This window comes from Thamnophis sirtalis, unplaced genomic scaffold, assembly GCF_051295495.1.
Source record: "Thamnophis sirtalis isolate CommonGarterSnake01/CBP01778 unplaced genomic scaffold, rThaSir2_p1.2 scaffold_3, whole genome shotgun sequence".
Taxonomy (NCBI): Eukaryota; Metazoa; Chordata; class Lepidosauria; order Squamata; family Natricidae; genus Thamnophis; species Thamnophis sirtalis.
In genome coordinates, this window is record NW_028261383.1 from 163,963,095 (window position 1) to 163,989,655 (window position 26,561).

At 41.3% G+C, this 26,561-nt stretch overlaps 1 protein-coding gene across 1 annotated transcript in view; it reads left to right on the forward strand.

Moving 5' to 3' along the window:
- LOC106545296 (LIM homeobox transcription factor 1-alpha) overlaps positions 1 to 26,561 on the forward strand; it is a 96,302-nt gene that overhangs the window by 11,926 nt on the left and 57,815 nt on the right. Inside the window, exon 2 of the mRNA XM_087710675.1 lies at positions 596 to 782. Coding sequence (XP_087566801.1) covers positions 596 to 782 — 187 coding nt within the window. The remainder of the gene's footprint in view (positions 1 to 595; positions 783 to 26,561) is intronic.

Sequence of the window (26,561 nt, forward strand, 5' to 3'; positions counted from 1 at the left end):
AGGAATCAAGCTCATCTGAAAAGAGATATTACATATATCTCACCTGAAAAACATTTATAATACATGCTACTTAATAGTAAATGCATACATATGGCTGAATCAGAAGTTCATATTTTACAAGATCAAATCATCAAAAGTTTTTAAAAGTCTAATCCATGCCATGCAAATAAAATAGAATTATGCAATTTACTTGCAGTTACACATAATTTATTTGCATAATTTATTTGTGGGTCCTTGGGACCTGTTATTTGAGTCTTTGGGACCTGAATGTTTTTATAAGGCAGCTGATTGCAATCCTGTAGATAGTAGAAGTCAATCCTATAGACTTCAGTGGCACGTGATTCTTAGAAGACAAGCGTAGGACCACATATTTAACATAGTAACATTCCGAGTTCAAAGATAGAAAATAGTCCCCTTCATATATTTCAATATCCCATCATGCTAATGGCTATATTCTAAAGATCAGGGGGAGGGGCTACAGTTCCCTACCCCTGTGCTGTACCCCAGACTTTCACCTTGAACTTTGTGGAATGTCTTCGCTCATATCTAAGTCTACTGAGATTTGTCAACAATTATCATTCTTTTCTCCCATTAGGCTCGGAATCGAAAATGCGGGAGGTTTGTGCTGGTTGCAACACCCCAATCTCAGATCGCTTCCTGCTGCGGGTGAATGAGCGCTCCTGGCATGAGGGCTGTGTGAAGTGTGCTGCTTGCCTCCAGCCTCTCTCAGGCACATGCTATTGTCGCAACAGGCAACTCTACTGTAAGCATGACTATGAAAAGTAAGTGCCAGAAATTTGTCTGTCTGAATGATTAGCTTACGTATTTGCCTTTGTAAGAAATTCGCCAACTGAGAGAAAAGGCAGACTGTTTTCAAAGATGATTGTGAAGGGATGTATTTACGGTCTATACGAATATATGTGGGTGTGCATCCATCTATCCAGACATACACGCTTACTTAGAAGTGAGTTGACTGGTTGGTAAGTTGGCTTCAGTTGTCACCAATATCATAGGAACAATTTTCAATCTACATTAGCAGTAAACAGCTATTTGATGTCATAAGAGAAATTTGCAGAGGTTGTGGTGTCATCAGCTGTCAGGCATGCAGTTGTAATGTCACAGATGAACAGAGCAGCTTATTGTCGAACACAGATTGGACAACTAAAAATTGGAGAGGCAAAAACCACAGGGTCCTTTTGGTCACATTTGAATATTTGTACAATGACATACTGTTGGTGGAAATCTGAGTGATTCTGGCATCTTTTTGACCTGTTATGTATGATATAAGTGTTCGTTTTTGTTACAATCTTTTCTTATCTAAGGACCTTAGTTCTCTGAGGGTTGAAGACTTCTAATGAATGAGTTTACTGTCATGTGAACAGATTGTTAACAGTGTGTTGCAATCCATTCTTAGATGGAATTTAATGAAAGCTGTGTACTAGTTTTTCAGCGGCAAGTGAAATCTGAATTCTGGAAACAGAAAAGCCCGGTTTTGAGACAAGAATATATTATGAGTAATAAGAGACACTGCAAGAGTTAGCTTATTTGGCGCTAATTTATTCTTCTGTGTTGAAGATGGGTTTGGAGGAACTGTTTGGCAAGTGAACAGGATTGCTTAGAAAGTTATTGATAGAATGTATTGTGTGGATCTCAAGTCAGTAATGCAATGCCACTAACAGCTAGTATGAAGGCAGTAGTTGTTAAAATATCACAGTTGATGTTGATGTTTGATGTTTAATAAATTTATAGGCCGCCCAATCCCGAAGGACTCCGGGCGGCTTACAACAATACATTTAAAAATAGAAGTTAAAAGCACAAAAACATAGATTAAAAGGACCACAACATACACCCAGTCTGAACGGGGCTGGAACTCAATCGTGAGTTCAACAGCCCGGGGCCTGCCGGAATAGCCAGGTCTTAAGAGCCTTACGGAAGGCCATGAGAGTGGGTAGGGTCCGGATCTCTGGGGGCAGTTTATTCCAGAGGGTCGGAGCGGCTACAGAGAAGGCCCTCCCCCGGGTAGTTGCCAGCCAACATTGTCTGGCTGACAGCACCCGGAGAAGGCCCTCCCTGTGCGATCTTATCGGTCGTTGGGAAGTATGTGGCAGAAGACGGTCTCGCAGATATCGAGTTGATATCTGAGCAGCTAGAGACTATAGCAATAGCAATAGCAGTAGACTTATATACTGCTTCATAGGCCTTTCAGGCCTCTCTAAGCGGTTTACAGAGAGTCAGCATATTGCCCCCAACAATCTGGGTCCTCATTTTACCCACCTCGGAAGGATGGAAGGCTGAGTCAACCCTGAGCCGGTGGGATTTGAACCGCTGACCTGCTGATCTAGCAGTAGCCTGCAGTGCTGCATTTAACCACTGCGCCACCTTGGCTAATTCTTGACTAGAATTAGAAAGAAAAAATCAGACAAGATATTAAGGTTTTTTTTCCCCCTGGGAGATAAAAATATCTGAAATTATAAATTATAAAGAAAGTGCAAAGAAAGACCTACATGTATGCAGTACATACTCTTCCTCCTCCTCCAAGACAAGCACTAAGTTTCCTATATCTTATTAATTTCATTGATTGTTATTGGCTTGAGAGCATGATGCTTGAGAAACATCTTTTCCATAAAGGAAGTATTAGGTTCTTTTCTAGCAAATACTCTCCAGGGTAAATGGGACCCATTCTGGGGGTTGCCCCAAACCTGACAACTGTTTTTCTTTTTTTTTGCCTGCCTGCCTGCCTGCTTGCCTGCCTGCCTTCCACTCCTAGTAACTACTAGAAAAATCCTTGCAGTTTGGTTGGCAAGATTTCAGAAGTGCTTTGCCATTGCCTCCTTATTAGGGCTAAGAAAGAGGGGATGGCCCAAGGTCACCTAGCTGGATTCATGCCTACAGCTGAACTAAAACTCAACGGTCTTCCAGTTTCTAGTCTGATACCTTAACCACTACATTAAACTGGCTCTGCAATTCTTTGCTGATTACTAAATGCATCGGTTAGGTTTAAGTACATAATTTAGATCAGTGCTTCCCAATATTTTTCCTTCATTACCCAAAGCTGCTTATCAGAGAGTCGTTTTTACCCAATGTAATTACAACTCTTTAAGTCAGTTTAAATATACCTGTTGTGATTGGGTAATAGATTAATGCGCCATTATCTAAAGAAAAATTGCTTTTACCCAACTTGGAGTAATATGTCCATGTTTGGGAAACACTGGTTTAGAGGACTTTTTCCCCCAATCGCAGTTGTGTTGATAATAGAACATTTGTCTACATAGTTGAAAGGCTTTTTAAACTTGTGTGAGACAATCTATTTGATCTCATAATAATAGAAATATTACATTGTTGACTTACCTTTTAAATCACAACCAATTTTGTGAATGAGAAAAAAAATGTTTCACATTTGATTATGTTTTCCTAATGCTAATTTAACTAGATTCTGTGCCTCAGATTCCCAACAACTTCACAATTATTTTTAAAATTCAACTTTCTTTTCCCTCGACTAAAACTACTACTACATCCCTGACATGAATTCCTCAGGCTTTTGTCTCCTTTCCAAAAAAAAAAAAGGTCCAGTGTTGTCTGTGTGTGCCTACATTACATTTACTCCGCAATTTGCATTAGAAAAGTGAAGATGAAACGGAAGTTTAACCTTTTCCCTACCAGTAGCTTCCCATTTTTCACAAATCACCCTCACCTCCAGCTGCTTTTAATTTTGCCAGTGTCTCAGCCTTATGTCTACCTTGCAAACATGACTCCAAATATGTGAACTAATAAAAGAAATAAAAATTGAGTGGACAGCATTGAAGTTCCTTTTATGCCCATGCAAATGTTTTCCTTCTGAAAGTAATAAATAGGCAAGAAGAAAATAATAATCATTTTTATTTATATGCTGTCCAGGTCCCAGTTAGGGGGAAAAAAAAACTTTAGCTGCTTTATTACAGCCAATTGCGGAGGATTATACAAGTTTACTCCTGGTATAACAGTGTATGCAAAATGCGTACTTTTATCATTTTTCATGCCCGCTCCCTTCTTTGGGGATATTAAATGCCAAGTTTCTCTACTCAGGTCAAAAGAGAGAGAAAGAGAGTATAAAGAAGATATGACTTCTCTTGTAATAGCCTGCCATAAAAAAAGCTTAAAGTGGTGTTAATTTATGAAATTCTGAAGTAGAATAAATGAGTCTAGAGTAATCCAAGATTACACTGTTTAGAATAAAAACTGATCTGATTATCAGCATTCTTTGTAAAGTCTAATTCTGGATATTCTCAGAACATATATTGTGATTAAACATTGCTCAGCTGTTGCGTTTAGTATATTGTGATTAACTGACCATGATATTTGGCATTTCATGAAAGTTAATAGTGTTGGATTATTTAATATATATAAAAGATGAGCAGGCTGAGCTATAAGGCAGAGTTAAAAATGTCATCAGTTTAGAATCTTTGGGCTCCCATAAGAGACCTAACTCCTAATTCTGTTGAGAATTGTCTAGCACCAATTTAGCATTGACCATTACTTAACCAGTTTTTTGTGTACAGGTAGCATTAATAAACTCTCTAGTATTCTGAACTCAGCGAGTGTTCCTGGTTCTTTGCACCTGATATAATAGTGGTGATTAGCAGCTCAATGTACTTATTAGTTGGCATGAAATCCCATGTAACGGTGACATATAATGGCAACTAATGTTTAATAAAATTTCATAGTAAATATGCAATAATATTAAATCTTGATTGATGTCAGCCAAACCATGCTGGATATCATCAGAACTAAAGTTTATTAACTGTCTATTTTGTGATGAAGCTGTACATTCTATATGCACACAAAGTTTTTCTTTTTAATTTAAAAAGTTATCTTTCAGAAGTTGTTTATGGAAGTCAGACGTTTCCATACATATCAAATATTTGCAAATATTCATTTTTGTTTTGACTCATAGATCTTTATTGTTAGATATGGGAACTTTATATGTCCCATATCTAAATTCATTTTCTACCAATGTTGGTTTTCATTAACAGTGCTAGCAGTTTGTACAGTGATATTGTTAATTGAATTGCATTATCTGTAAATAAATGTATCAATTTATCTGTGCAGTGGATAAAAAGAAATTCATGTGAACAGTACCATTTAGAGAAGAGTGCAGAAAAAGTATTGAAAATAATATTAAATATGTACGCTTGAAATTATTTAAACACCTTAAAGATCAGTTGTGTTAAGATTTCCATTGACTAGATGCAAAGTGTTGGTGTCCTAACTGCAAAAGCAGATTAAAATAAAAATAAACAATGCAGAATAAGTGCTTATTAATGGATATGTCTATGTCAATTAACATTAAGATGTGAAGCTTGCAAAATCCAGCGTTCTCAGTTTTAAAATCTAATATTAAAAAACTATCTAATTGGATCAAATAATTATTTTCTTGGTGCATTTTTCAGAAATCTTTTATGAGTACATACATGAAATAACTTTCAAGGATGTAGAAGGAGACTCATTGTTCTGAATAGAGAAAGCCAATATCAGGATATACATGTATCATTGGGAGAACCCTTGCAGTTATGGTACTTTATAGATATATCATATCTATTCCTGCATGGATTTGCTCTATTCTGTTGTTACCTATTGGCCTTACTTCCTTGGTCCTCTAGGAATCAAATCCACTTTTTCATTGTCCTTAATACATATTCACAGAAAGAGTTGTGCAATTAAGTATTATTAATGTCAGTATTTTATGGTCTTTCTGGGAGTCCCCTTCAACTTAGCATGTCAACCTGGATTTTCCCTCTTCAGGTGACAATGTGCCTTGTTTTGTTTGCATACTTTAAAATTATGTTAATCCAGCCAGCTGCCTTTGAAGGCTTTTCTGCTGAAGATAGCCCTGGATGTTTGCCCTGAACGTTTGGTGCACCCTCCTTGAACCCAAAGAATGCCAAGTGTGTAGGTTTCTTCTCCTTGTCTATCCCTTCACTCCCCTCCCTTTTCCCGTCTTCCTATCAACACTGTTGAGACTAAGCTTGTGTTGTATGCTCCTAAGGACAAGGACCTTCCTTCTTTGTTTACTGTCTAGAAAAACTGCCCTGGTTGAGAATGATTAAATAAAATTTCCTCCCTCGGTCCTTGCACAGTTTTTTGCTAGCCAGTGAGAAGGATCAAACTGTATCGTGGATATTTTTTTTGCAGACATCCCTCCACTTTCTCAAATACCATTATTATGGGCTCTTAATAGAGGGCTTTTAGGTTGCAACTTCACAAACCCAATGGGCTGCAGGGAGCATCCGCCACCCTGAATGTATTTCCTTCGACACTTTGAAGTGATAAGCTGGAAACGAGCCTGCAGCAATTGCTCACCCTGAACATGTTTTGAAATGATTAACCAACACTCCAGGTCCATTATATTCTGTTGCTGAGCCTGAAAGTACAAGGCTGGAGGAGAAGAGGTGGGAGGTTGTTATCTCCCAACATCAAGAGCTTTGATCATCCAGCGTCATGCTCAATGGGAGTACATTGACTGCCGGGGTTACATACCTTCATCACTGTACCTTGGGGCTTCAACATCAGCTTCAGAATCTGTTCCACAAGGTATGTGATCTGTCTGTTCTAGCAGTCAGGCCCTGTTCACAAACCAGCAAGAGACATATGTAAGTGTCTCTAAATTTCAGAGGGCACTAACTCTAGCACATTGTAATGTTCTCCCCATAGCAGTTCTGGAGGGCCAATACAAAAAAGTCTCATATGAGCTAAGATTGTGCCTCTTGTGAACAAGGGGCCATTGAAACCACAGCTCACGTACAGTTATATTGTACCTTTTATAAGGATTCATGGACTCATGTTGTAGCTCCTCCATGTACAACTGTTACTACCAGATCAGTATGGCGCAGTTCCTTTGAACATAGCTAAATTCTGCTCTACTGTCTGTAAAGTTAGGCAGATTTTGATAGCAATAGCAATAGCACTTATATACGGCTTCACAGAGCTTCACAGCCCTCTCTAATCAGTTTACAGAGTCAGCATATTGCCTCCAACAATCTGGGTCCTCATTTTACCCACCTCAGAAGAATGGAAGTCAACCTTGGGCCTGGTGAGATTCGATCTGCCAAACTGCTGGCAGCCAGCGATCAGCAGAAGTAGCCTGCAGTGCTGCACTCTAACCACTGTGCCACCGTGGCTCATCTCAACACTCAATGATTTCCCCCGCCGCCATCAATTGTAATACACTATCATGCCTTGTTCTGTTTTATTTGAAGGTTTTGATTTTTAGTTCAGTGACCACAGTAAAAGATTGAATTGAGCAAGGCACATCTTTACTGCTCATTGAAATCAGCCTAGAGGTTTATCAATCATGCCACTGATCCATCTTGGGCAGTATGTCACTGACTGACATTCAAGGTCCCCCTAACCAACTTGCTCAGATTGAAGAAGCTACTTGGATAAGCAGTAAAATGTTTCAAACCAAAAGAAAAAAAAACTTCAGTTGCTATGACTCAAGTTCCAGATAACTCTATCTGGTTGACTAGGAATCTTCACCAATTGGCATAGATGATCTTCAAAATCTAATACTGGGCTATCCGGGGGAAGACAAGCAATGAAAGATAGAATCATTAAAGAAACATAAAGCTGAAAAGGACCATCTAGTTCAACCATACACACACCCATGTCTTCACACCATTCCAGATAAATTGTTGTCCAACATTTGCTTGAAAACCTGTAATGAGGGAGCACCTATGAAAGGAAATTTCCCCTGATTTCAGGTTTAAATCTCTCCTTCTAAACTTTCCACCTATTAATTCTTATCCTACATTCAAGCACTCTGGTGTAAAAAAAAAACCTACACCTTCTTCCTTGTCCCTGCTCTCAAGTCTCCCCTTAGCCACCTCTTCTTTAGGCTAAACATACACAGATCCTTTAACCCAGTGGTTCCCAAACTTTTTTTGGCCATGCCCCACCTAAGCATCTCTAAAATCCTGATGCCCCCCTCCCGTGACATCTAATTCTTACTATTTAAAAAGTGAACTCCTACTCACGCGGAGGAAGTCTAAAAGGTCATTAACTTGGCTTAAACAAGGTTCCAGAGAACATGGCATCCATGAAAGAGAAAAATAAAAGACAATAGAAGTACTGAGGAACTTAAAAAATAATAGTATGGAGGGATATGAAAAAACAGGTTAAAAATTTCAAAATATATAATAGAGAACTGAAATGCCTAAATGTAAAATAATTTTAATGAAACCTTTTTCTGTAATACTTTGATCATATTAATTACTATATATATATTAAAGGTACCTAACAAATTCAAAATACAATTTGAGCTCACCTCAAGATCGTATTTACCACGCAATCCTATGCATGTCTACTCAGAAGTAAGTACCATAGTCTTCAATGGGGCTTACTCCTGGGAAAATGTTGTAGGATTGCAGTTTTAATCTTACTTAAGTTAGTGAGTTCCTTGTGCTTGATGCCTGCTGCAGAGAGATTTTATATTAGGCTCCAATTTAGTCAGCTTCATTCTCAAGTCTCCTTGTTCGGTGATATCCAGTCAATTTCTTTTCTTCAGTAGCAAATCATTTACAGCACTAAAGCCACATTCAGCTAAATATGAAGATGGGAACCTGCAGCTTAGTGGGGAAATGCTTTGGTAGTTCAGTAGGTGGAGGTGAATCACACAAGCCTGGCACGGCCTACGCATGTGTGGCCCAGCCCCAGATTGCTCTGAGAGGAAAAGTCTTGTAAAAGACATGCCCCAGGGTCATGTGATCCCCTTTTGCGACCTTCTGACAAGCAAAGTCAATGGGGAAGCCAGATTCACTTAACAACTAGCTTACTTATCAGCTGCAGTGATTCACTTTAAAAAGTGGCTGTAGAAAGGCTGTAAAATGGGGCAAAACTCAATAAATGTCTCACTTGACAACAGAAATGTTGGCTCAATTCATAAGTCGAGGACTGCTGTATAAGTCAGTTGCCACAGTATCTGAATTTTGATCACAGGACCATGGGAAAACTGCAATATCCCCATGGTCATATGATCAAAGTAAGTGTGAAAAATTGCTGTGTCATTTTTCCAGTGCTGTTGTGACTTTGATCATTTTTCCAGTGCTGTTGTAACTTTGTGCAGTCACTAAATGAATTGCTGTAAGTCAAGGATTACCTGTACTGAAACTAGTTTGTCCTCTAATAATTAGAATACTGAACTAAGGTATATAGAGACCTATTCTACATATAGCTATAAGTCACACTAGATATAAGACCTTGTTCAGCCAGTAGGTTGATCAATTTATCCTTACCTTGATCCAGGATTAAGCAACATGGTTCTCTCCAGATATTTTGAAAAATAATTCCCATAACATATAATCAGTCATGGCTGATGGTGGTTGGATTTATTGCCTAGAACACCTGACTACAGGTTGCCTATATCTGCCTAATTTTATTGCCAGGGTGGCTATGAGAAAAACATTAGACTCTTTTTTCTGCTTTGAGTTTTTCAGACAAAGGGTGGGAATGTGCGTATATTTAATAAATAATACAAGCCTTGCATACCAGCTATGAATTGGCATGGCAGGAGTTCAGAACTCTTGGCTATTTATTGGGTTTGCTTTTTAATCCATGTCTTACTCTTTGAAGGCATAATCTTCCCATGATCTTATAAACACAAAACCTTAATTAAAATCAGATTAAATATAAGCTATTTTAAATAAAAAAATAAATTAGAGACAATAAAAATTTCACGATGCCATTAAGCAACAAGGATAGAGAGAACAGGAGGATTTTTAAAAACCTGTTAAGAAGCAGCCACAAGAGAAATTAGTCATTTTATCTCTCAGAAAGGAATTCATAGGTTAGAGGCCAATACTGAGAAATCTCTCCGTTGGTCTGTCCATTTTACTGATTTTGAGCCATAGTTACTCTGACAATTACTTGAAAACATGAATAGACTTCAGAGTCTATTCAGACTTCAGAGGATAATCAGAACTGCAGAAAAAAACAATTGCTACAAACCTGCCCTCCATTGAGGACCTGTACACTGCACGAGTCAAAAAGAGGGCTGTGAAAATATTTACAGACCCCTCTCATCCTGGACATAAATTGTTCCAACTTCTACCCTCAAAACGACGCTATAGAGCAATGCACACCAAGACAACTAGACACAAGGACAGTTTTGCCATCACTCTGCTAAACAAATAATTCCCTCACCACTGTCAAACCATTCATTAAGGCTGCATTACTTTACTATTAGTCTTTTCATCGTTCCTATCATTCATCTTCCCCCACTTATGACTGCAGGACTGTAACTTTGCTTGCATCCTTACAATTTATAGTGATATTGATTGTTTCCTGATTGCTTATTTGTACCCTACGACTATCATTAAGTGTTGCAGAGCCGAAGTGGCGCAGTGGCTAAATGCAGCACTGCAGGCTACTTCAGCTGACTGCAGTTCTGCAGTTCGGCTGTTCAAATCCCACCAGGCTCAAGGTTGACTCAGCCTTCCATCCTTCCGAGGTGGGTAAAATGAGGACCCGGATTGTTGTTGGGGGCGATATGCTGACTCTGTAAACCGCTTAGAGAGGGCTGAAAGCCCTAGGAAGCGGTATATAAGTCTAACTGCTATTGCTATTGCTATTGCTATTGCTATTGTACCTTATGATTCTTGATGAATGCATCTTGTCTTTTTATGTACACTGAGAGCACCAAAGACAAATTCCTTGTGTGTCCAATCACACTTGGCCAATGAAGAATTCTATTTTATTCTATTCTAAGTTGTTGTTTTTTTTAAATCAATATACTTAACAGTAAATGTCATTAGTACTGAATCTGGACTGGGTTTAAATTTATCCCACAAACCCCTAAAAAAGAATAATGTCTGAATCTGCCATCCATCTCCGAAGTATGATACGGTTGTTTTGAAAGGAGAGATCCAGGGCCCTCCATTGGCAAAAGGCCTGATGAGAAAGGAAATGCAGAGACAGCACACCGGTCTTTGGAGAGGTTTTGGGGAAAACATTGGACATTACTCAGGAGAGTTCTCTGACTCTTGGCAGGCTCCTTGGACAGTTCTCTTTTAACTGTCCAGGCTTATCTTCCTTTTCAGAAGAGAGAGCACAGCCTCCTCCCGAGGACTGATGCAAAGCTTTGGCAGCAGATCGGGACTGGGGTAATAAAAATACCAGCATTTGCCCACTTCCTACAGATGCAGAGCCAGAGGTCACAGGAGAGAAAGAGAGATATAAGAAGACACAAACAGGGCTTTCGTTACCTCTATATTTAAAAGAGATTTGCAGGGGGGGGGACCTGAGCATTCATTTTACTACATCATAAATGGAAGAGGTCAATGATGGTGATGAAAGAAGAGGCAGAGAGGGTGTCATGGGACAGGTTCAAACCTTGTACTGATGTTAGGACTGTAGATTTGAAAAAAGATCGAGATAACCTGGATGGGAAGGTTGTTAGAGAGGATTCTGAAGGCATCAAGGGCTACGTTTTGGGTGGGCCCCATCATAGATTTGCCATAGTCAATCCCTTTAGAACCCAGGGATATTCAACAGTAGATCCCAGATATGCAATGTGATTCTTTCTTTCCCATAGTTACATGCTGATTCAAGCAGAATAGAGGTGGAAGGGACTTTGGAGGTCTTGTAGGCCAACTCCATGCTCAAGCAGGAGAGCCTACAAAATTTAAGACAAGTGGTTGTCTTACTCTTAAAAACCTCCAGTGATGAAACACCCACAATGTCAGAAGGCAGGCTGTAGCATTGGTTAATTGTCCTCGCTGTTAGGAAGTTTCTCCTTAATACCAAGCTGCTCAGAGGTGGGTTCCTACCAGTTCGCACCTATTCGGTAGAACCGGTTCGTCAAATCTACTGAACTGGTTAGAAGAGGTTCCACCAGTGGACCCGGAAAGCAGGCCACACCTACAGAAGAGGTTCCAAAAAATTTTGAGACCCACCACAAGGATCTTGTAACTTGATAGCTTTAAGACTTGCATGCTTCAATGCCAGAGTTTCTGAATAGCTACTTGGACCGACCTAAGTACTAATTCATAATTTCATATCCGGTCACATGGGTGGCAAGCCACTCCCATTCGGTCACATGGGTGGCAAGCCACTCCCACAAAGGAGGCCACACCCACAGAGTAGGTTCCAACAATTTTTGAAACCTACCACTGAAGCTGCTTCTCTCCTTGATTAGTTTGCATCCATTGTTTCTTGTCCTGCCCTCTGATGCTTTGAAAAATAAGTTGACAACTCCCCCTCCCCCCACTCTTCACATGGACCGTCTTTAATGTATTCAGATGAATCAATTTTGGTTAATCAGATAATCAGTTTTCATCACACTCAGTGCCATGCTGGGCTCATCTTCATAATGCTGAAGGGGGCAGAGGAACAAATCATCTACGATTATTATTACTGCCATTTTGGTTACCTTCCTGTTGTAAACATGGAAATAATGTGTATCAGTTTCAGAAGTGATTTAATTTTCTCCCAGAGTGAGGGGTCATGGCAGAGTATAGGGGAGCATTCAGAAGAAGACCTACAGCTCTGTTAGCATTTCCCCCTTCTCAATTCCTCCCTCTGGGTCTTTCTCACATCAGCTTTTTGGGGTGGTGAAGCAGCCTCAGCCATTGGAAGAGAGGCTAGAGAGGAAAATCCTCTTATGGTGTTGGCAACTATTTCTTCCGATTTCCAAGAGAAATCTGAGGAATCACCTACTTCTTAGGATGCCATCCTAGCAGCTATAAAAGCACAGTACAGCCTAAAATCTGGAACTGAAAAAAGAGAATATAAAAATAGCCCTCCAGTTGGTAAATATACAATAATTGTTTCCAGAGACCTGAACATACACTAAAGCACTCCCTCAAAAGTTGACTATGAGAATGAGAGAGCAGATAGCCTCCATGCCTTGAGTGTTCTGTAGTCTTCTTTCAAGGCCATGTAAGTTGGTAGACGACACTATGAGAAACAGAAGCAAATTCCACAGGTTAATGAAGCATAATTAATTTTTTCTGTCCTGTCTCTTACATCCACCTTTACTGGAAGAGCCTGTATTTTTGTAAAATTGTAAATTGCAAATTTAATGAATTTATATGCCGCCCAATCCCGAAGGACTCCGGGCGGCTTACAGAATACAACTCTAAAAAGATAAAAATTAAAAATAGGGAAAGAGAAAACAGGTTAAAAAGCAACACATCATGCACTCAATCTAGGTGGGGCTGGACCTCATTCATGAGGTCAACAGCCCCAGGCCTGCCGGAATAGCCAGGTTTTAGTGGCCTTTCGGAAGGCCGAGAGAGTGTGAAGGGTCCAGATCTCTGGGGGTAGGTCGTTCCATGGGGTCGGAGCAGCTACAGAGAAGGCCCTCCCCCGAGGAGTCGCCAGCCAGCATTGTCCGGTTGACGGCACCCGGAGAAGGCCCATCCTGTGAGATCTTATCGGCCGTTGGGAGGTAGTATAAAAGCAGGGGCAAGGGGAAACACACACACACACCTCCCCCCTCTCCCTCTCTCTCTTACTTTTTTCCACCTTATGTATTATACTGAACTGTACTTATCATTAGAGATTAAATAACAAAAACAATGCAAGTTCCAAGAAATAGCAAGCAAAGGTTAAAGAAAAAGAAATTGAAGTAAAACACGTCAAAATGGAGGAAGATGTATATCACAGTAATGCAGCATCGGGCTCCATTGATAATGGGAAAAGAATATGGCTAACAAAATTATTTTGGTTGAAAAAATATGTCGTCGGTTTCACCAGTATGAAAGAATATGATAAAGGGTTACTGGACTGTGCAAAAACAAATAACATACTGCCTCTTAATATGTGGTTGATTTGGTCCTACGGTACATGTTTCGGTAAAAGCAAGTGGAGATATCTGCTTAGTCTTCATATATGATGTTGGAAACATAAACGGTTGCAACTAAGGTTCTAAATTGTTCTAGACTAATAGAAACAGTAATTACACAAAACCTGGCTACTTTTCTGGATATTTCAGAATCCATATCAGCCAAGAGAAATCTGTTTCTCAACAAATGAAACAGTTTAAGGGGCTATTAAATCTGCACTTACCTAAACAGAAAGGACCCCCGTACCTAAGTTTATAAATCTCAGTTACAGATCTTCTTCCTTGCTGTCTTTTTCCTCATTTTTTTCCATTGGGAACAGATTCCTTCTGGATATTTAGATAGCCCTCCATGAAGGTGAAGAAAAGTTTATATTTTAAGCATCACCACTTTGAACATGCAAACCCAGCAAACTAGGAAAACAGGTTCAAAAAACAAATTGCGAGCTTCTCTATTTATTTATTTATTTATTTATTAAAGTTTGTTTGTCACTCATCTGGCCATGAGATGACTCTGGGCGGCTTACGATATTAAAAAGAATGAAACAATACAAAATACACATATATAATAAAAATAAGAATATAAATGATCAACTATAACTAAACGATGGGGAGGGAGGGAGTAGGATGGGGGGGAGGTGAGATCTGTTTTAATCCATCAACCATCTCAAGCATAACACTCCCCCATTGGAGCCCCAGGCCAACTGGCAGAGGGTCAGGAGGGTGGGAGCTGACCGTACTCAAGGGTGTGGGTGAGGGGAGCGAGGTAAAACGTTCCAAAGGGCAGGAGCAACAGCAGAGAAGGCTCTTCTGATGGACTCTGCTAGCCAGAAATCCCTGGCTGTCGGGGTCGTAACATGCCTCCTCTGTTGGAATAAGTAGGGGAGGGCCAATCCCATTGGCATGAGAACATTCAGCAAGAATTGGCTTTTGTAGCTCTCCCTCCCAGCTGCTGTGGATGATGTGGCATCATGTTGGGCACAGCGGCATTAAATCATGGAGATAATTATGATTTTTCATGCCTTCTAACTACATCTGCCATGTACATAATGCCGGTGTATGCCGAGTAGATCCCTAATATTGAAGCCCAGCAGTCAAGTGTATCTATTTAAGCAAGAATATTGCTATGAGTGCCCCAGTTCCCCGAGCAGTGAGAAGTTCCAAGGGTACTGCTTCTTTGGTAAGAAGAAACCTCTAGGGACTCCTCCCGTTCCACTTCCGATATTTGGATATATTTACAATTATACAACTTGACTTCACAGTTCAGCACTTTGATAAACCAGCTGATTCATTGCTTTGCATCTGATCTCCAAAGAGATGCCCTCCACTGCCAGACAATTTCATTTTTAAAAATATCCTGGTTCAGTTCTCTGTTGTCCATATCCAACTCTTATTTTTTTCTTTCTTTCATAGTTTGCAAAGTTATCACTTCCCGTGGACTATATTTATGTCACAATCATTCTGAGCCAGTTCTCCATAACTGCTAAAGACGTGACAAGGATGGGCATGCTCTGATATTTTTTAAGGAAGGTAACCTAATATTCTGATCCCTTTAAGAGTCTTTCACCCTAACCTCAGCATCTTTCACAGTAATCCTATAACAAATATCCTCCATCCTGCAAGGCATAAAAGTAGTGAGTTCAAATGTTAAGTCAAAGGTTTGACATACATGTTGGGAAATCCAATTTCCCAGCATGGCAGAATCCTGACTAGTGATTTGTATAGCAACTGTAAAGTAATCCATCCACCTTTCTGCCCAACATTACTGAGGGCAGGCTTTATATCATCACAATGGTGCCTGGATGATGTCAGAAGAAGCTGTAAGTCACCGATTGAGAAACGTCCTTTGTGATCTATTTGCAGGCCAGAAATATTTTTGGAAGGTGGTGTGGTCCTCTTGCTTGGGATTTTTTAGCAGAGAATTGATGGCTCTCCAAGATGCTGTAGAGTCAGCTGGACATTAAAAGTTTGAAGATCATCTCATTTATGTGATTCCAACCATGAACAAAATTTGCAGGTTGGAGAACTGTTGAGATCTCCTTAAATATTGTAAATATTTCAGGATAATGCAGGCTTTTCAAAATTTACCTTCCTTCCTTCTCTCCTTCTCTCCTTACTTTCTTTCCTTCCATCTATCCATCCATCCATGGGCAAATCAGTAGTGCAAATGTTTGTCGTCTTAAGTCTGACAGTACCATATATCATAACTATTTTCACTCTTGGTCATGAATTGGCTCTCTTTACACATCATAATGAGCTATGGTTTGCTTCAAACATGATTTATTTTAAAAGTCTCCATATCTAATGGTAAGCCATAAACCACGGTTTGTAGATGTCAGTGGCTGGATTTCCCACCATATACTAAATCACCATTTTAGCAGCCTATAGCTTAACTGTATGTGAAATTATGGTAAGTGGCTTTTAAGGAACAAAAGAGGCCTTGAGCATTTTTTTTTCTTCATGTACTCTTAGAGTCAAATTACCTATAAGAAGTAATGGGGTGTAGGGGTTAGAATGTTCTACTGTCATGATCCAAGTTCAAATCTCCACAATTCACAAAGTTTTCTAGATCTCTTCTGTCCTCCACCCACCCACCCCCCAAGCCAATTTTCATTCTCTAGCCTACCTCTGTGAGTTTTGTTGAAGATAAAATGTTAAGAGGGAGAGCTGCATATGAGCTTGTTTCCTCCTTGGAGGAAAGGCAGGATATCATGGTAATAAATATATGATACTCAGTCACATAGATACTTTTTTTTCCCTGAGATTAAAACAGAAACCCAAAGCAGCTGGAGGAAGCTGCAGTCTAGATCAAGAGTTTGCAAAAAGAGACACTTAACTTTTTCCTATTGGATTGTTTTACTCAGCAAACTCACCCCAAGGAAAAAACCAAACAAACAGCAGTTTCTCCATGAAAATGCAGAGCTTCCGTTTAAAGCTGCGCCTTGCTGTATGCAATGTTGGTGTTATAAATACAGTCAATTAAATGCACGAAACTCCCCTTAGGTTGAACCACTTGCCCATCTCACCCACTATGGTTTCCTCTCCTCACCACCAACTCTCTAGGAGAGTAGAAGAGATCTTCCTTATCACCTCTTCCCTGATCCTTCAAAATGGAAAGGCCACCTGGGCTCTTTTTTTTTTTTGTCTACAAATCTTGCCGTTCTGTGCTTGACCTGATTCCCTTCTGGCCCTTGATTCTACCAATTTGGGGAGTGGGGGGGAGGGGTTGCAAACAAATGAGTCTGCATTCCTTTTGCAACGCTCCTACGGAGCTCCCATAGATGCTTCTCAGCACTGCTCATGTGTCAGCCGGGAGGAATCAGGTTCGAGCCAAGTTCACCCCGGACAAGCAAATCATCTCCACATGGGACAGACAGGAGGGAAGGAGGCTCCTTGGCAGCAGAGGGCCGCCGTTCAGGTCCTTCCTGACAGCTCCTCGCCATCCCCCGCCTTTGCCTGCTCTTCCATAAAACTAGACTTCAAAGCCAAACAAGGGTGTCCAGGATGGAGGAGCCGTAACGGCTTTATCATAGGGCCAGGCAGGCACGTTTCCTCCCCTTATGAATGAGGATTTACAGGGCAGGTGCCCAAAGTCAGTGGCCAGGTTTGCTGGGGGAAGGGGGGGGGGCAGGAGGAGAGCAGAGCAGGCCAAGCATTGGGGGAGTGGAAATGCTGGGGTGGGGGGGTGGGTGGAGCATCAAAAAACCTTGGAACTGCAGGACTGGAGCACAACATCCATCTTCTCCTTAACATTTCATCTTTGCAGCAACATGCTTTTCCTTCCCCCGCAGCCAGCTGCAGCTGTCAACTTATCTCTCTCCCTCTACAGAAAAACACGGTTTCCTTCAACTTGTAAAGGAGGCTTTTAGCAAAACGGTACATAGTGGCTTTGGAGGGGTTTATTGAAGGAGTGGGGTTTATTGGTTAAGGAAGTGGACAGTAACAAAGCAAAGGCTTTGGAAAACAAACAAACAAAAATCATCCATTCAATTCTTCAACTGATTTCTTCAACTAGAGCTAAAGAGGAAAAAAAAGACCTTTTATGAAACTCTAGAGAGCCACTTCTGGTCACTAGACAGCAATCTTTGGTTAGGCTTCTCAGATGCATTGGACAGTTGAAGATATGTGGAGGACATCACGTTAGGGAAGCTGGTCCAGATAATTCTGAACTATAATCTATAATCTGGGGGCTGTTGAAGCATCCAGCCCCGCTTCAATTGTGACTGTTGTGTATTTTAATATTGTTTGTATCGTCTTATTTATCCCCTCCCCTGTTTTATTGTGAGCTGCCCGGAGTCCTTCGGGAGTGGGCGGCATACAAAACCAATAAACGAAACGAAACGAATCTATCCTATGCTATCCTAACTATAATCTATAATCTCTCAGGATTTGAAATAGATGCTCAACATTAAAGCCATCATTAAAAAGACACAAGAAAGGATGTTCTTCTTGCTTCAACTCAGGACGTTGAGACTGCCCCAAAGCTGTTGATACACAGGAATTGTTGTGTTGTTGCTTTGCACGTACACCGAGCTTTCGCACTTGAGACAAATTCCTTGTGAGTCAAATCACACATGATCAATAAACCTAGTCTAGTCTAGTCTGTTATTTGTGCTTCTGTAACTGTTTGATTTGGTCTAGCAACCAAACAGGACAGGTACGAACTCCTACAGATACTTATGACGGCAGAAAGCATAATTGCAACTAGCCTGCCTTCTATAGCCGACCTATGTATTGCATGGGTCAGGAGCAGAGGTGGTATTCAGCCGGTTTGCACCAGTTCTCGTGAACTGACAGAAACTGTGACAGAAATTTGGCTAAGGTTGGTGAACCGGTAGCGATGGCTGGCCGGCCACCGGAGTTTTTGGCGGCCCCCCGCCAGCCATTGCTGCTGGGAAGTGACTGACTGGCAAAGAAGCCTCCGGCTTGGACTTACAAGGCAAAGGGATGCGCATGTGCGAAGAACATGGTGATGATGGCAGCTTTTTTGCCAACCTCCGGTACTTTTCGGTGGCCTGAAACCAGCCGCCACAGTCACAAAATAGGTCTCAAAGAGGCAGCGGCTGGGAGGCTTCTTTGCCTGCCGGCCGCTGCCCAGCAGCAATGGCTGGCTGGGGGCCACCAAAAACTCCGGTCAGCTTGCCTTCCAGAGTCTGGACCAGCCACCGTGGAAGGTAAGCAGCCCAAACAAAGAGGCGATAGTGGGAAAGGAAGTGGGGCTAGGGCCGGGGCCGCTAAAGGAGGGGAAATGGGGGCAACTGGAGAAGGGAGGGCGGGGATGGATAGGTAGAAATTCCAAAATATTTTCTACCTTTTCCTGTGGGCATGGCTTGGTGGGGTGGGGGACTGAGTAGGCGTGGGCGTGAATGATGTCAAGTTGGCCATGCCCACTCAGTCACATGCCCCCCTCACCTAGTCACACCCACCAAACCGGTAGCGAAAAATTTTGAAACCCACCACTGATCAGAAGAGCTGAGAAAGTATCTACAGACCCCTCACATCATGGACATAAACTGCTTCATCTCCTTCCCACAGAGCCTAGGGCATTGTATGTCAAAACAACTAGACACAGGGACAGTTTTTTCCTTGTGTCATCATGCTGCTGAATACCTAATTCTCTCAGTACTGTCAAATGTCTACTAACCCTTGCAGTGTGACTGTAGTATTATTATTTATCCTCATTATTTCCTCAACCTTTTGCCCCTTTTATTGGGATGATGATGATAGTGAAGAAGTTGCTTTGAATGTATACAGAGTGCTTCTGTACCAGAGACAAAATTCCTTGTGTGTCTAATCAACTTGGCCAAATATAGTATTCAATTCTATTCCATTTAACTATCTGAAACACTCACAAACCAGTATTCTATGTCCTGAACAAAGCTAACTAGAAGGGTGGTGGGGAGGAATAAAGTCTTTTATGGTCTTTAAATTTCTGCAGAAGAGTATCATTTCATCACCACCATCATATTTATGTCAGTGCAACAAGCTGCATCAGTCCAAATCTTCTTTTCCACTGCATAGAACTTGTAGCACCTTCTGAGCTAATCCATTTATTATGGCAATTTTCTCCAACAAAGGAGTTTCCAAAGGACTTCCAAGACTATAATAGCTCAATTAGAGTTAATAATTAAATTTGGCCCTCTTAGTTTGGGCTTGAATAAAAACAATAGCCCCATGTCTGACACTAACTAATTACTGCCATTGTGAATGCTCATTGTGCATGCTTTACATACTATTAACTTTGACTAAATTGTAACAGGGTGCTTTGCTATTCCCAGTGTACATCTTTCCATTTATTCTATGCACTCTGGGTGTACATATGCATGCAGTAGCATATATTCAGTTTTTCCACTGCAAAATAGGCTTTCTACTTCAATCTCTGCTTGATTTTCAAAAATGCTTAAAAATTCTTCCATTTTCTTCTGGTGTATTCTATTATTGTTGGGTAGTAGTAATGTTGCTTTTCTCTTCAATATAGAATTGGGTCTAGCTTCCCATGATTCTTGATCTGAGAAAGGCCCAAAAGAGATATTCTGATGCGTCCACCTGCAATTTAATTGAGGTGGTGTTGAAAGAAATTTCCATCTGGGTTCAGTTCCAAGTGTGGGGGGAAACACTAGAAACGTGGCACCACAAAACCGTGCTCGTCAAAATAGCGGTGATAAAATTGTGTCGCTAAAGCCGCGACGTCATCACCACGCGTCATCACCGCTGCGACAACAGCGCGGCAACAGAAGGGCGCTTTAAAACGGCGCCGCAGCAGAAAGCCGATTTCAATTAAGGTAAGGGTTAGGATTAGGTTTAGGGGTTTGTTTTAGGTTTAGGTTTAGGTTTAGGTTTAGGTTTAGGTTTAGGGTTAGGGTTAGGGTTAGGGTTAGGGTTAGGGTTAGGGTTAGGGTCAGGGTCAGGTTTAGGTTTAGGGTTAGGTTTAGGTTTAGGGTTAGGTTTAGGGTTAGGGTTAGGGTTAGGTTTAGGGTTAGGTTTAGGTTTAGGGTTAGGGTTAGGGTTAGGGTTAGGGTTAGGGTTAGGTTTAGGGTTAGGGTTAGGTTTAGGGTTAGGTTTAGGTTTAGGGTTAGGTTTAGGGTTAGGTTTAGGGTCAGGTTTAGGTTTAGGGTTAGGTTTAGGGTTAGGGTTAGGTTTAGGGTTAGGGTTAGGGTTAGGGTTAGGTTTAGGGTTAGGTTTAGGTTTAGGTTTAGGGTTAGGGTTAGGGTTAGGGTTAGGGTTAGGGTTAGGGTTAGGGTTAGGGTTAGGGTTAGGGTTAGGGTTAGGGTTAGGGTTAGGGTTAGGGTTAGGGTTAGGGTTAGGGTTAGGGTTAGGGTTAGGGTTAGGTTTAGGGTTAGGGTTAGGGTACTGAGTGCTTGGGAATGCGCGGATTTGCCCTCCGCGATTATGTCATCGCGGTAGGGTCGCGTTTTTCCTTAGCGCTTCGAACGGCGCGAATTAGTCTTCGCGCTTATGTCTCCGCGGATAAGGGCTTCGCGGATTTGTGGTGGAACTCACTAGAAATGGAGACTGCTTAGAAAGATGGTTTAATGGTGGACAGAATCACATGGCTTGAGCTCCTGAACAGAATAACATGCCTTAAGCTCCTAAGCAGAAAAGGGAAAAGATGCTGAGAGTGCCCTGGTTTTACCCATCTCAGAGTTTCCCGTTCCTGTGTAAGAATTCCTCCCATTGGCTGTCAGACTCCCAGAGGGCGGGGGTCTTAGCTAACTTTTTAGGCTGTCCTGAGACCCAAGCTTGTTTGCCTTGCTGGCTTATGTAATCTTCCCAGGTGCCATGTGATGAGTTTGTTTGCTAGATGGGTCTGCCTGAAGGGGGTAGATCTTTGTTATATAGAATAGACTGGCTCAGGCCTTAATGGCCCATTGACAAAGGAGTGGAGGATGAGTTCCTGCCTCCCTTTTAGGGGGAAATATTTTGGCCTTTTAATATTTCCCAGAATATTTCATTTTCTAGTAGAGGGGTAGGTTTTAACTTCCTAAAATGTCCACAGCTTCCACCTATGGAACTGCTGCAGGACTCAAGGCAGTAGGAATGATATTCCCTTATATATTTCAATCACCAACCACCACTGAGCCAACAGATTGAACCGGAGTGAACTGGATTTCTCCTGCATTGCCAGATCACATAGTTTTGTCACAAAGCATGGGTATCCAGCTAGTATATAAAGGTAGATTATAATTCTGATAATTCATTTTTGTCTATATTAATTAAATTTATGATGTAAATATAGCACTTTGCTTATTCCTGCTTTGAAACCTCAAGGGGCTACCACTCTATCTTTTTCATTATAAAGGAAATGCATCACCTCTTTTTCTGGAAGTGGTCAATATGAAAAACTATTCTCCGTTCTTCACAATTAGCTTTGCCTCTGATGAATTAGGGATCCCTAACTTTGCTGCCCTTCCTTTCAAAGGAAGACTTGAAGTAGAGTGACAGTTGTAGGTAGATAGTACCAACATCCCTTCTTCACCTTTGTCTTCATTTTAATGCCCAATTATGCTCTTCTGTTTGATCAGCCAGGTTGTCCTATCTAGCTGGAAGCAACTTAATCTTTATAACAGGAGTGTTGCAACAAGAAGTGAAGGAGCCTTCGCTAGTCTAATCCCAAACTAAAAGCACAGCTAGATAAAAAATAAAGATTACAAGCATTTTTAAACAGAACCCCTTTCTCATTTCTGGGTTAGGCATTTGAGACAAGGAAGGTTAGGATAAGGCAAACACCTTTCCTTTTCTCTCTTGAGTCCCCAGCATTGTTCAAATGCTCGTTAATTTTCTCCACTTAATTCACTGAAGCACAGTTATCATCTCATTTATCACCTGGATAGATTTAGCGGATTGAACAGAAAATGTCCAAGGCTTTGGAAGTAAGTGTGCACAACACCCTAAAAAATAACTTCTCATATGCAACTCTCTTATTGAGAAAAGCAAAGGAAGAATTTGGGATCAACGAAGAGCAGTTTTTAATGTTAAAAGGGCAGGCAATTGTGGCATGATTAATGCTTGATATTAATTATTGCATCCTTCTTCCAGGAGCTTGGAGCATTGCAGTCTATCTCTTTGCTCTTACTAGGCTTGCGATAGCTCCCTGAAGAGATTGCAGAAATTGAGAAAGAGGGAGAGTCACGATCACATTTACTTAATGAGCTTTAAAGACCAATGGGAATTAGAAGGTGAATCTAATACTTCAAGGGCTCGACCACACCAAGGGAGAACCCATCTTTCTCCCCTCTCCTACAAAACAGCATCAGAAGGAGAAAGGGGCAGATTATATTAATGAAGACACCCCACACTTAAAGTGGTTCCCCTTAGACAGGAAACGGAAAATTATTATAAACATGCCTGCTGAATGGTCAGCCTCCTCGCTTTAACAGTTTTGGGTTGCCAAATTCAACTCAGACACTTCCCAGCTGAGGGATTTCCTACTGTCCAATAAATGCATTTATTTATGGGAATGGGATCAGAAATGGATGAGTAGGTGGGTATAAGTTTGCAAAACTCCAAAACAGAGTAGTGTTCTTTAAATGACGTAAAAATAAACATATATTAATTGTCAAGAAATTGCCAGCTTCTAAAGATAACAGAATAACAGAGTTGGAAGGGATCTTAGAGGTCTTCTAGTCCAATTCCCTGCTCAAGCAGTAAACCCTATACAATTTCAAACAAATGGTTGTCTAATCTCTTCTTACAAATCTCCAGTGTTGGAGCATTCACAACTTCTGGAGGCAGGTTGTTCCATTGATTAATTGTTCTGTCAGGAAATATCTCCTCAGTTCTAAGTTGCTTTTCTCCTTGATTAGTTTCCACCCATTGCTTCTTGTCCTGCCCTCAGTGGCTTTGGAGAATAGCTTGACTCCCTCTTCTTTGTGGCAGCCCCTGAGATATTGGAGCACTGCTATCATGTCACCCCTATATGGCATGTTATATGTCACTCTTATATGGCATGCTTCTTATAGCATGGGTTAATTCCCATGTTAGAAGTAATTCCCTGATTACTGTATTCTATTGTTTTCCTCTCAAGAAACATCCCCAAACAGAGAGCCACATGATGATATGCAGACATTCCACTACTTCTACAGGCCTCTGGATCTGATCTCGCTTAGCAAAAGGAGAGAGCAAGAAATAAAGGATTTTACGAGGAAGAGCAAGGCATCGTTTGCCTCCTGGCTCAGCGAAGATGGGAGTGGAGGGGAACATTTCACAGCAACAGCACACTTCTTAATTGTACTCTGGGCCCATCTGAATGTGTCATTTATACATTTGCCTTGATTATGAAGTTTGCCTTTTAATGTTCTGGGCTCTGTCAGTCTGCCAAACAGGGTGAACAAAGAGAGGGATAAAAGGATGTCTAATTAGCATCATTAATCATAAGCTTGCTAGAGGGAGGGGGAGATTTCCCCCCCACTCTCCTTGAATACAGTGGTGATAGCAAAAGTTCCTGAGACACGAAGAACAACCTGAATCATTGTGATTAGATAAAGGAACTGGCAGTAGAATTGGATATACTTGTTTAGAGGACTACTTCTCTGCAGCCTTCTTGAATGTATAAAGCCATGGTTTATTTATTTAATTTATATGCCACATATCTCCCTCTGCAAGATGATGAGGAGGAGGAGGAGGAGGAGGGGGAGGAGGAGGAATGTATATGCCTTGTTCAAATCAATGTGCACCCCAGAAATACATCACGAAGATACTGTACTCACATTTCAAAACATATTCTAACATTTCCATGAAACAGTTCATCAAGCTATAACAATTTCATTACCAAGTAAGTCAGAATCTGTCCGAAGATAATACGAATGAGTTTGCTAAGAAATATTTTTAACAAATCAAGGATTGCGGTAACTTTCCTGTCTAGAAGAAGATTGCAGATGAGGTCCAACAGCAAGTTAATGGAATTCCACACGAATAATACTATTTATAGCCTCCACCTTGCAGTCACTGTTCCCACTATCCCATGCAGTACTTTAAAATCTGTTCCAGTGGGTTTCCCACTCTCAGCTGCTTCAGGGAGAACATGATTCTGTTCTGCTGAGAAGGATGATTCCATTGCTGGACAAATGCAAGTGAATCTTAATCTATAATGCTGCATATCAGCAAACAACCTTAGAATCTCTTTGGAGATCAGAAGGAGACACAGGACTTTAGAAACAGAACTGGTCCTTAAGGATGGCCAAAGGGCTACATTTTGTTGACCTATTTCATACACTTGACCTACACTTGCTTGTGGTACCCACTTTCAAAATAGAATGTGCAGAATACAGAATAACAGAGTTGGAAAGGACCTTGGAGGTCTTCTAGTCCCACCCCTTGCTCAAGCAGGAGATCCTTTACACACACACACACACACACACACACACACACACACAGCCTCAGAGCTTTATTTTGGAACTCAGTAACGTCTAAGGCAGAACTCACAGTCTTCTTCTATGCAAGGAATTCCAAACTTCAAGACCTGTGGACTTCAACTCCCAAAATTCAAACTCAAAGTCCACAAAGAACAGTTGCAGGAACTGGGTATGTCTAGTTTAATGAAAAGAAGGACTAGGGGAGACATGATAGCAGTCTTCCAATATCTCAGGGGCTGCCACAAAGAAGAGGGAGTCAAGCTATTCTCCAAAGCACCTGAGGGTAGAACAAGAAGCAGTGGGTAGAAACTAATCAAGGAGAGAAGCAACTTAGAACTGAGGAGAAATTTCCTGACAGTTAGAACAATTAATCAGTGGAACAGCTTGCCTCCAGAAGTTGTGAATGCCCCAACACTGGAAGTTTTTAAGAAGATGTTGGATAGCTATTTGTCTGAAATGGTATAGGGTTTCCTAAGCCTAGGCAGGGGGTTGGACCAGGAGACCTCCAAGGTTTCTTCCAACTCTGCTATTGTATTGTATAAATCCCAAAGTTCCCAGGCCTGGAGATCCCTTTCTAAGCCAGCACCTTCCCCGTGACACCAAGCTGGCTCTTTATGTAAAATTGAGCTAGGGAGAGGGGGCGGAATCCAGCCAACCTTTTCTTGGACTTACAAAATAATATTCAGTCCTTTCCTTTAATGGGCTTTAAGTCACCTTTTCCACTGACAGGGGCAACTCTATGGAAAGGAGAGGCCTACAAAGAACTCCTCATTCAAGCAGTAGGCAAGCAGGAAGACCCTCAACACTCCTCGATCTTTTATCCACGCTTCCCAATTTTTGAAATTTAATTCGGGGTTATCCGTAGGCAGCTCCAGGAAGAACGGGCCCAGGGAAAAGGGTTCCCAAGTAACCCTCTGAGGGAGGAATGCGACAGATACACTCACATTTCATTTTTGTGAAATATTGGGGTCTAAAGTCAGAAGGGATGTGGTGGCTCAGTGGCTAAGACGCTGAGCTTGTCAATCAGAAAGGTCGGCAGTTTGGTGATTCGAATCCCTAGTGCCGCATAATGGAGTGAGCTCCCGTTACTTGTCCCAGCTTCTGCCAACCTAGCAGTTCAAAAGCACGTAAAAAATGCAAGTAAAAAAGTAGGAACTTTGGTGGGAAGGTAATAGCGTTCTGTGCACCTTTGGCATTTAGTCATGCCGGCCACATGACCATGGAGACGTTCGGACAGCGCTGGCTCTTCGGCTTTGAAACTGGGATGAGCACCGCCCCCTAGAGTCAGGAAATACTAGCACATATGTGTGAGGGGAACCTTTACCTTAAAGTCAGAATATGCTGCTTTTTCCTCCAGATACTAAGGCTGCTCTCCTTAGAGATGGTCTTCCAGAATA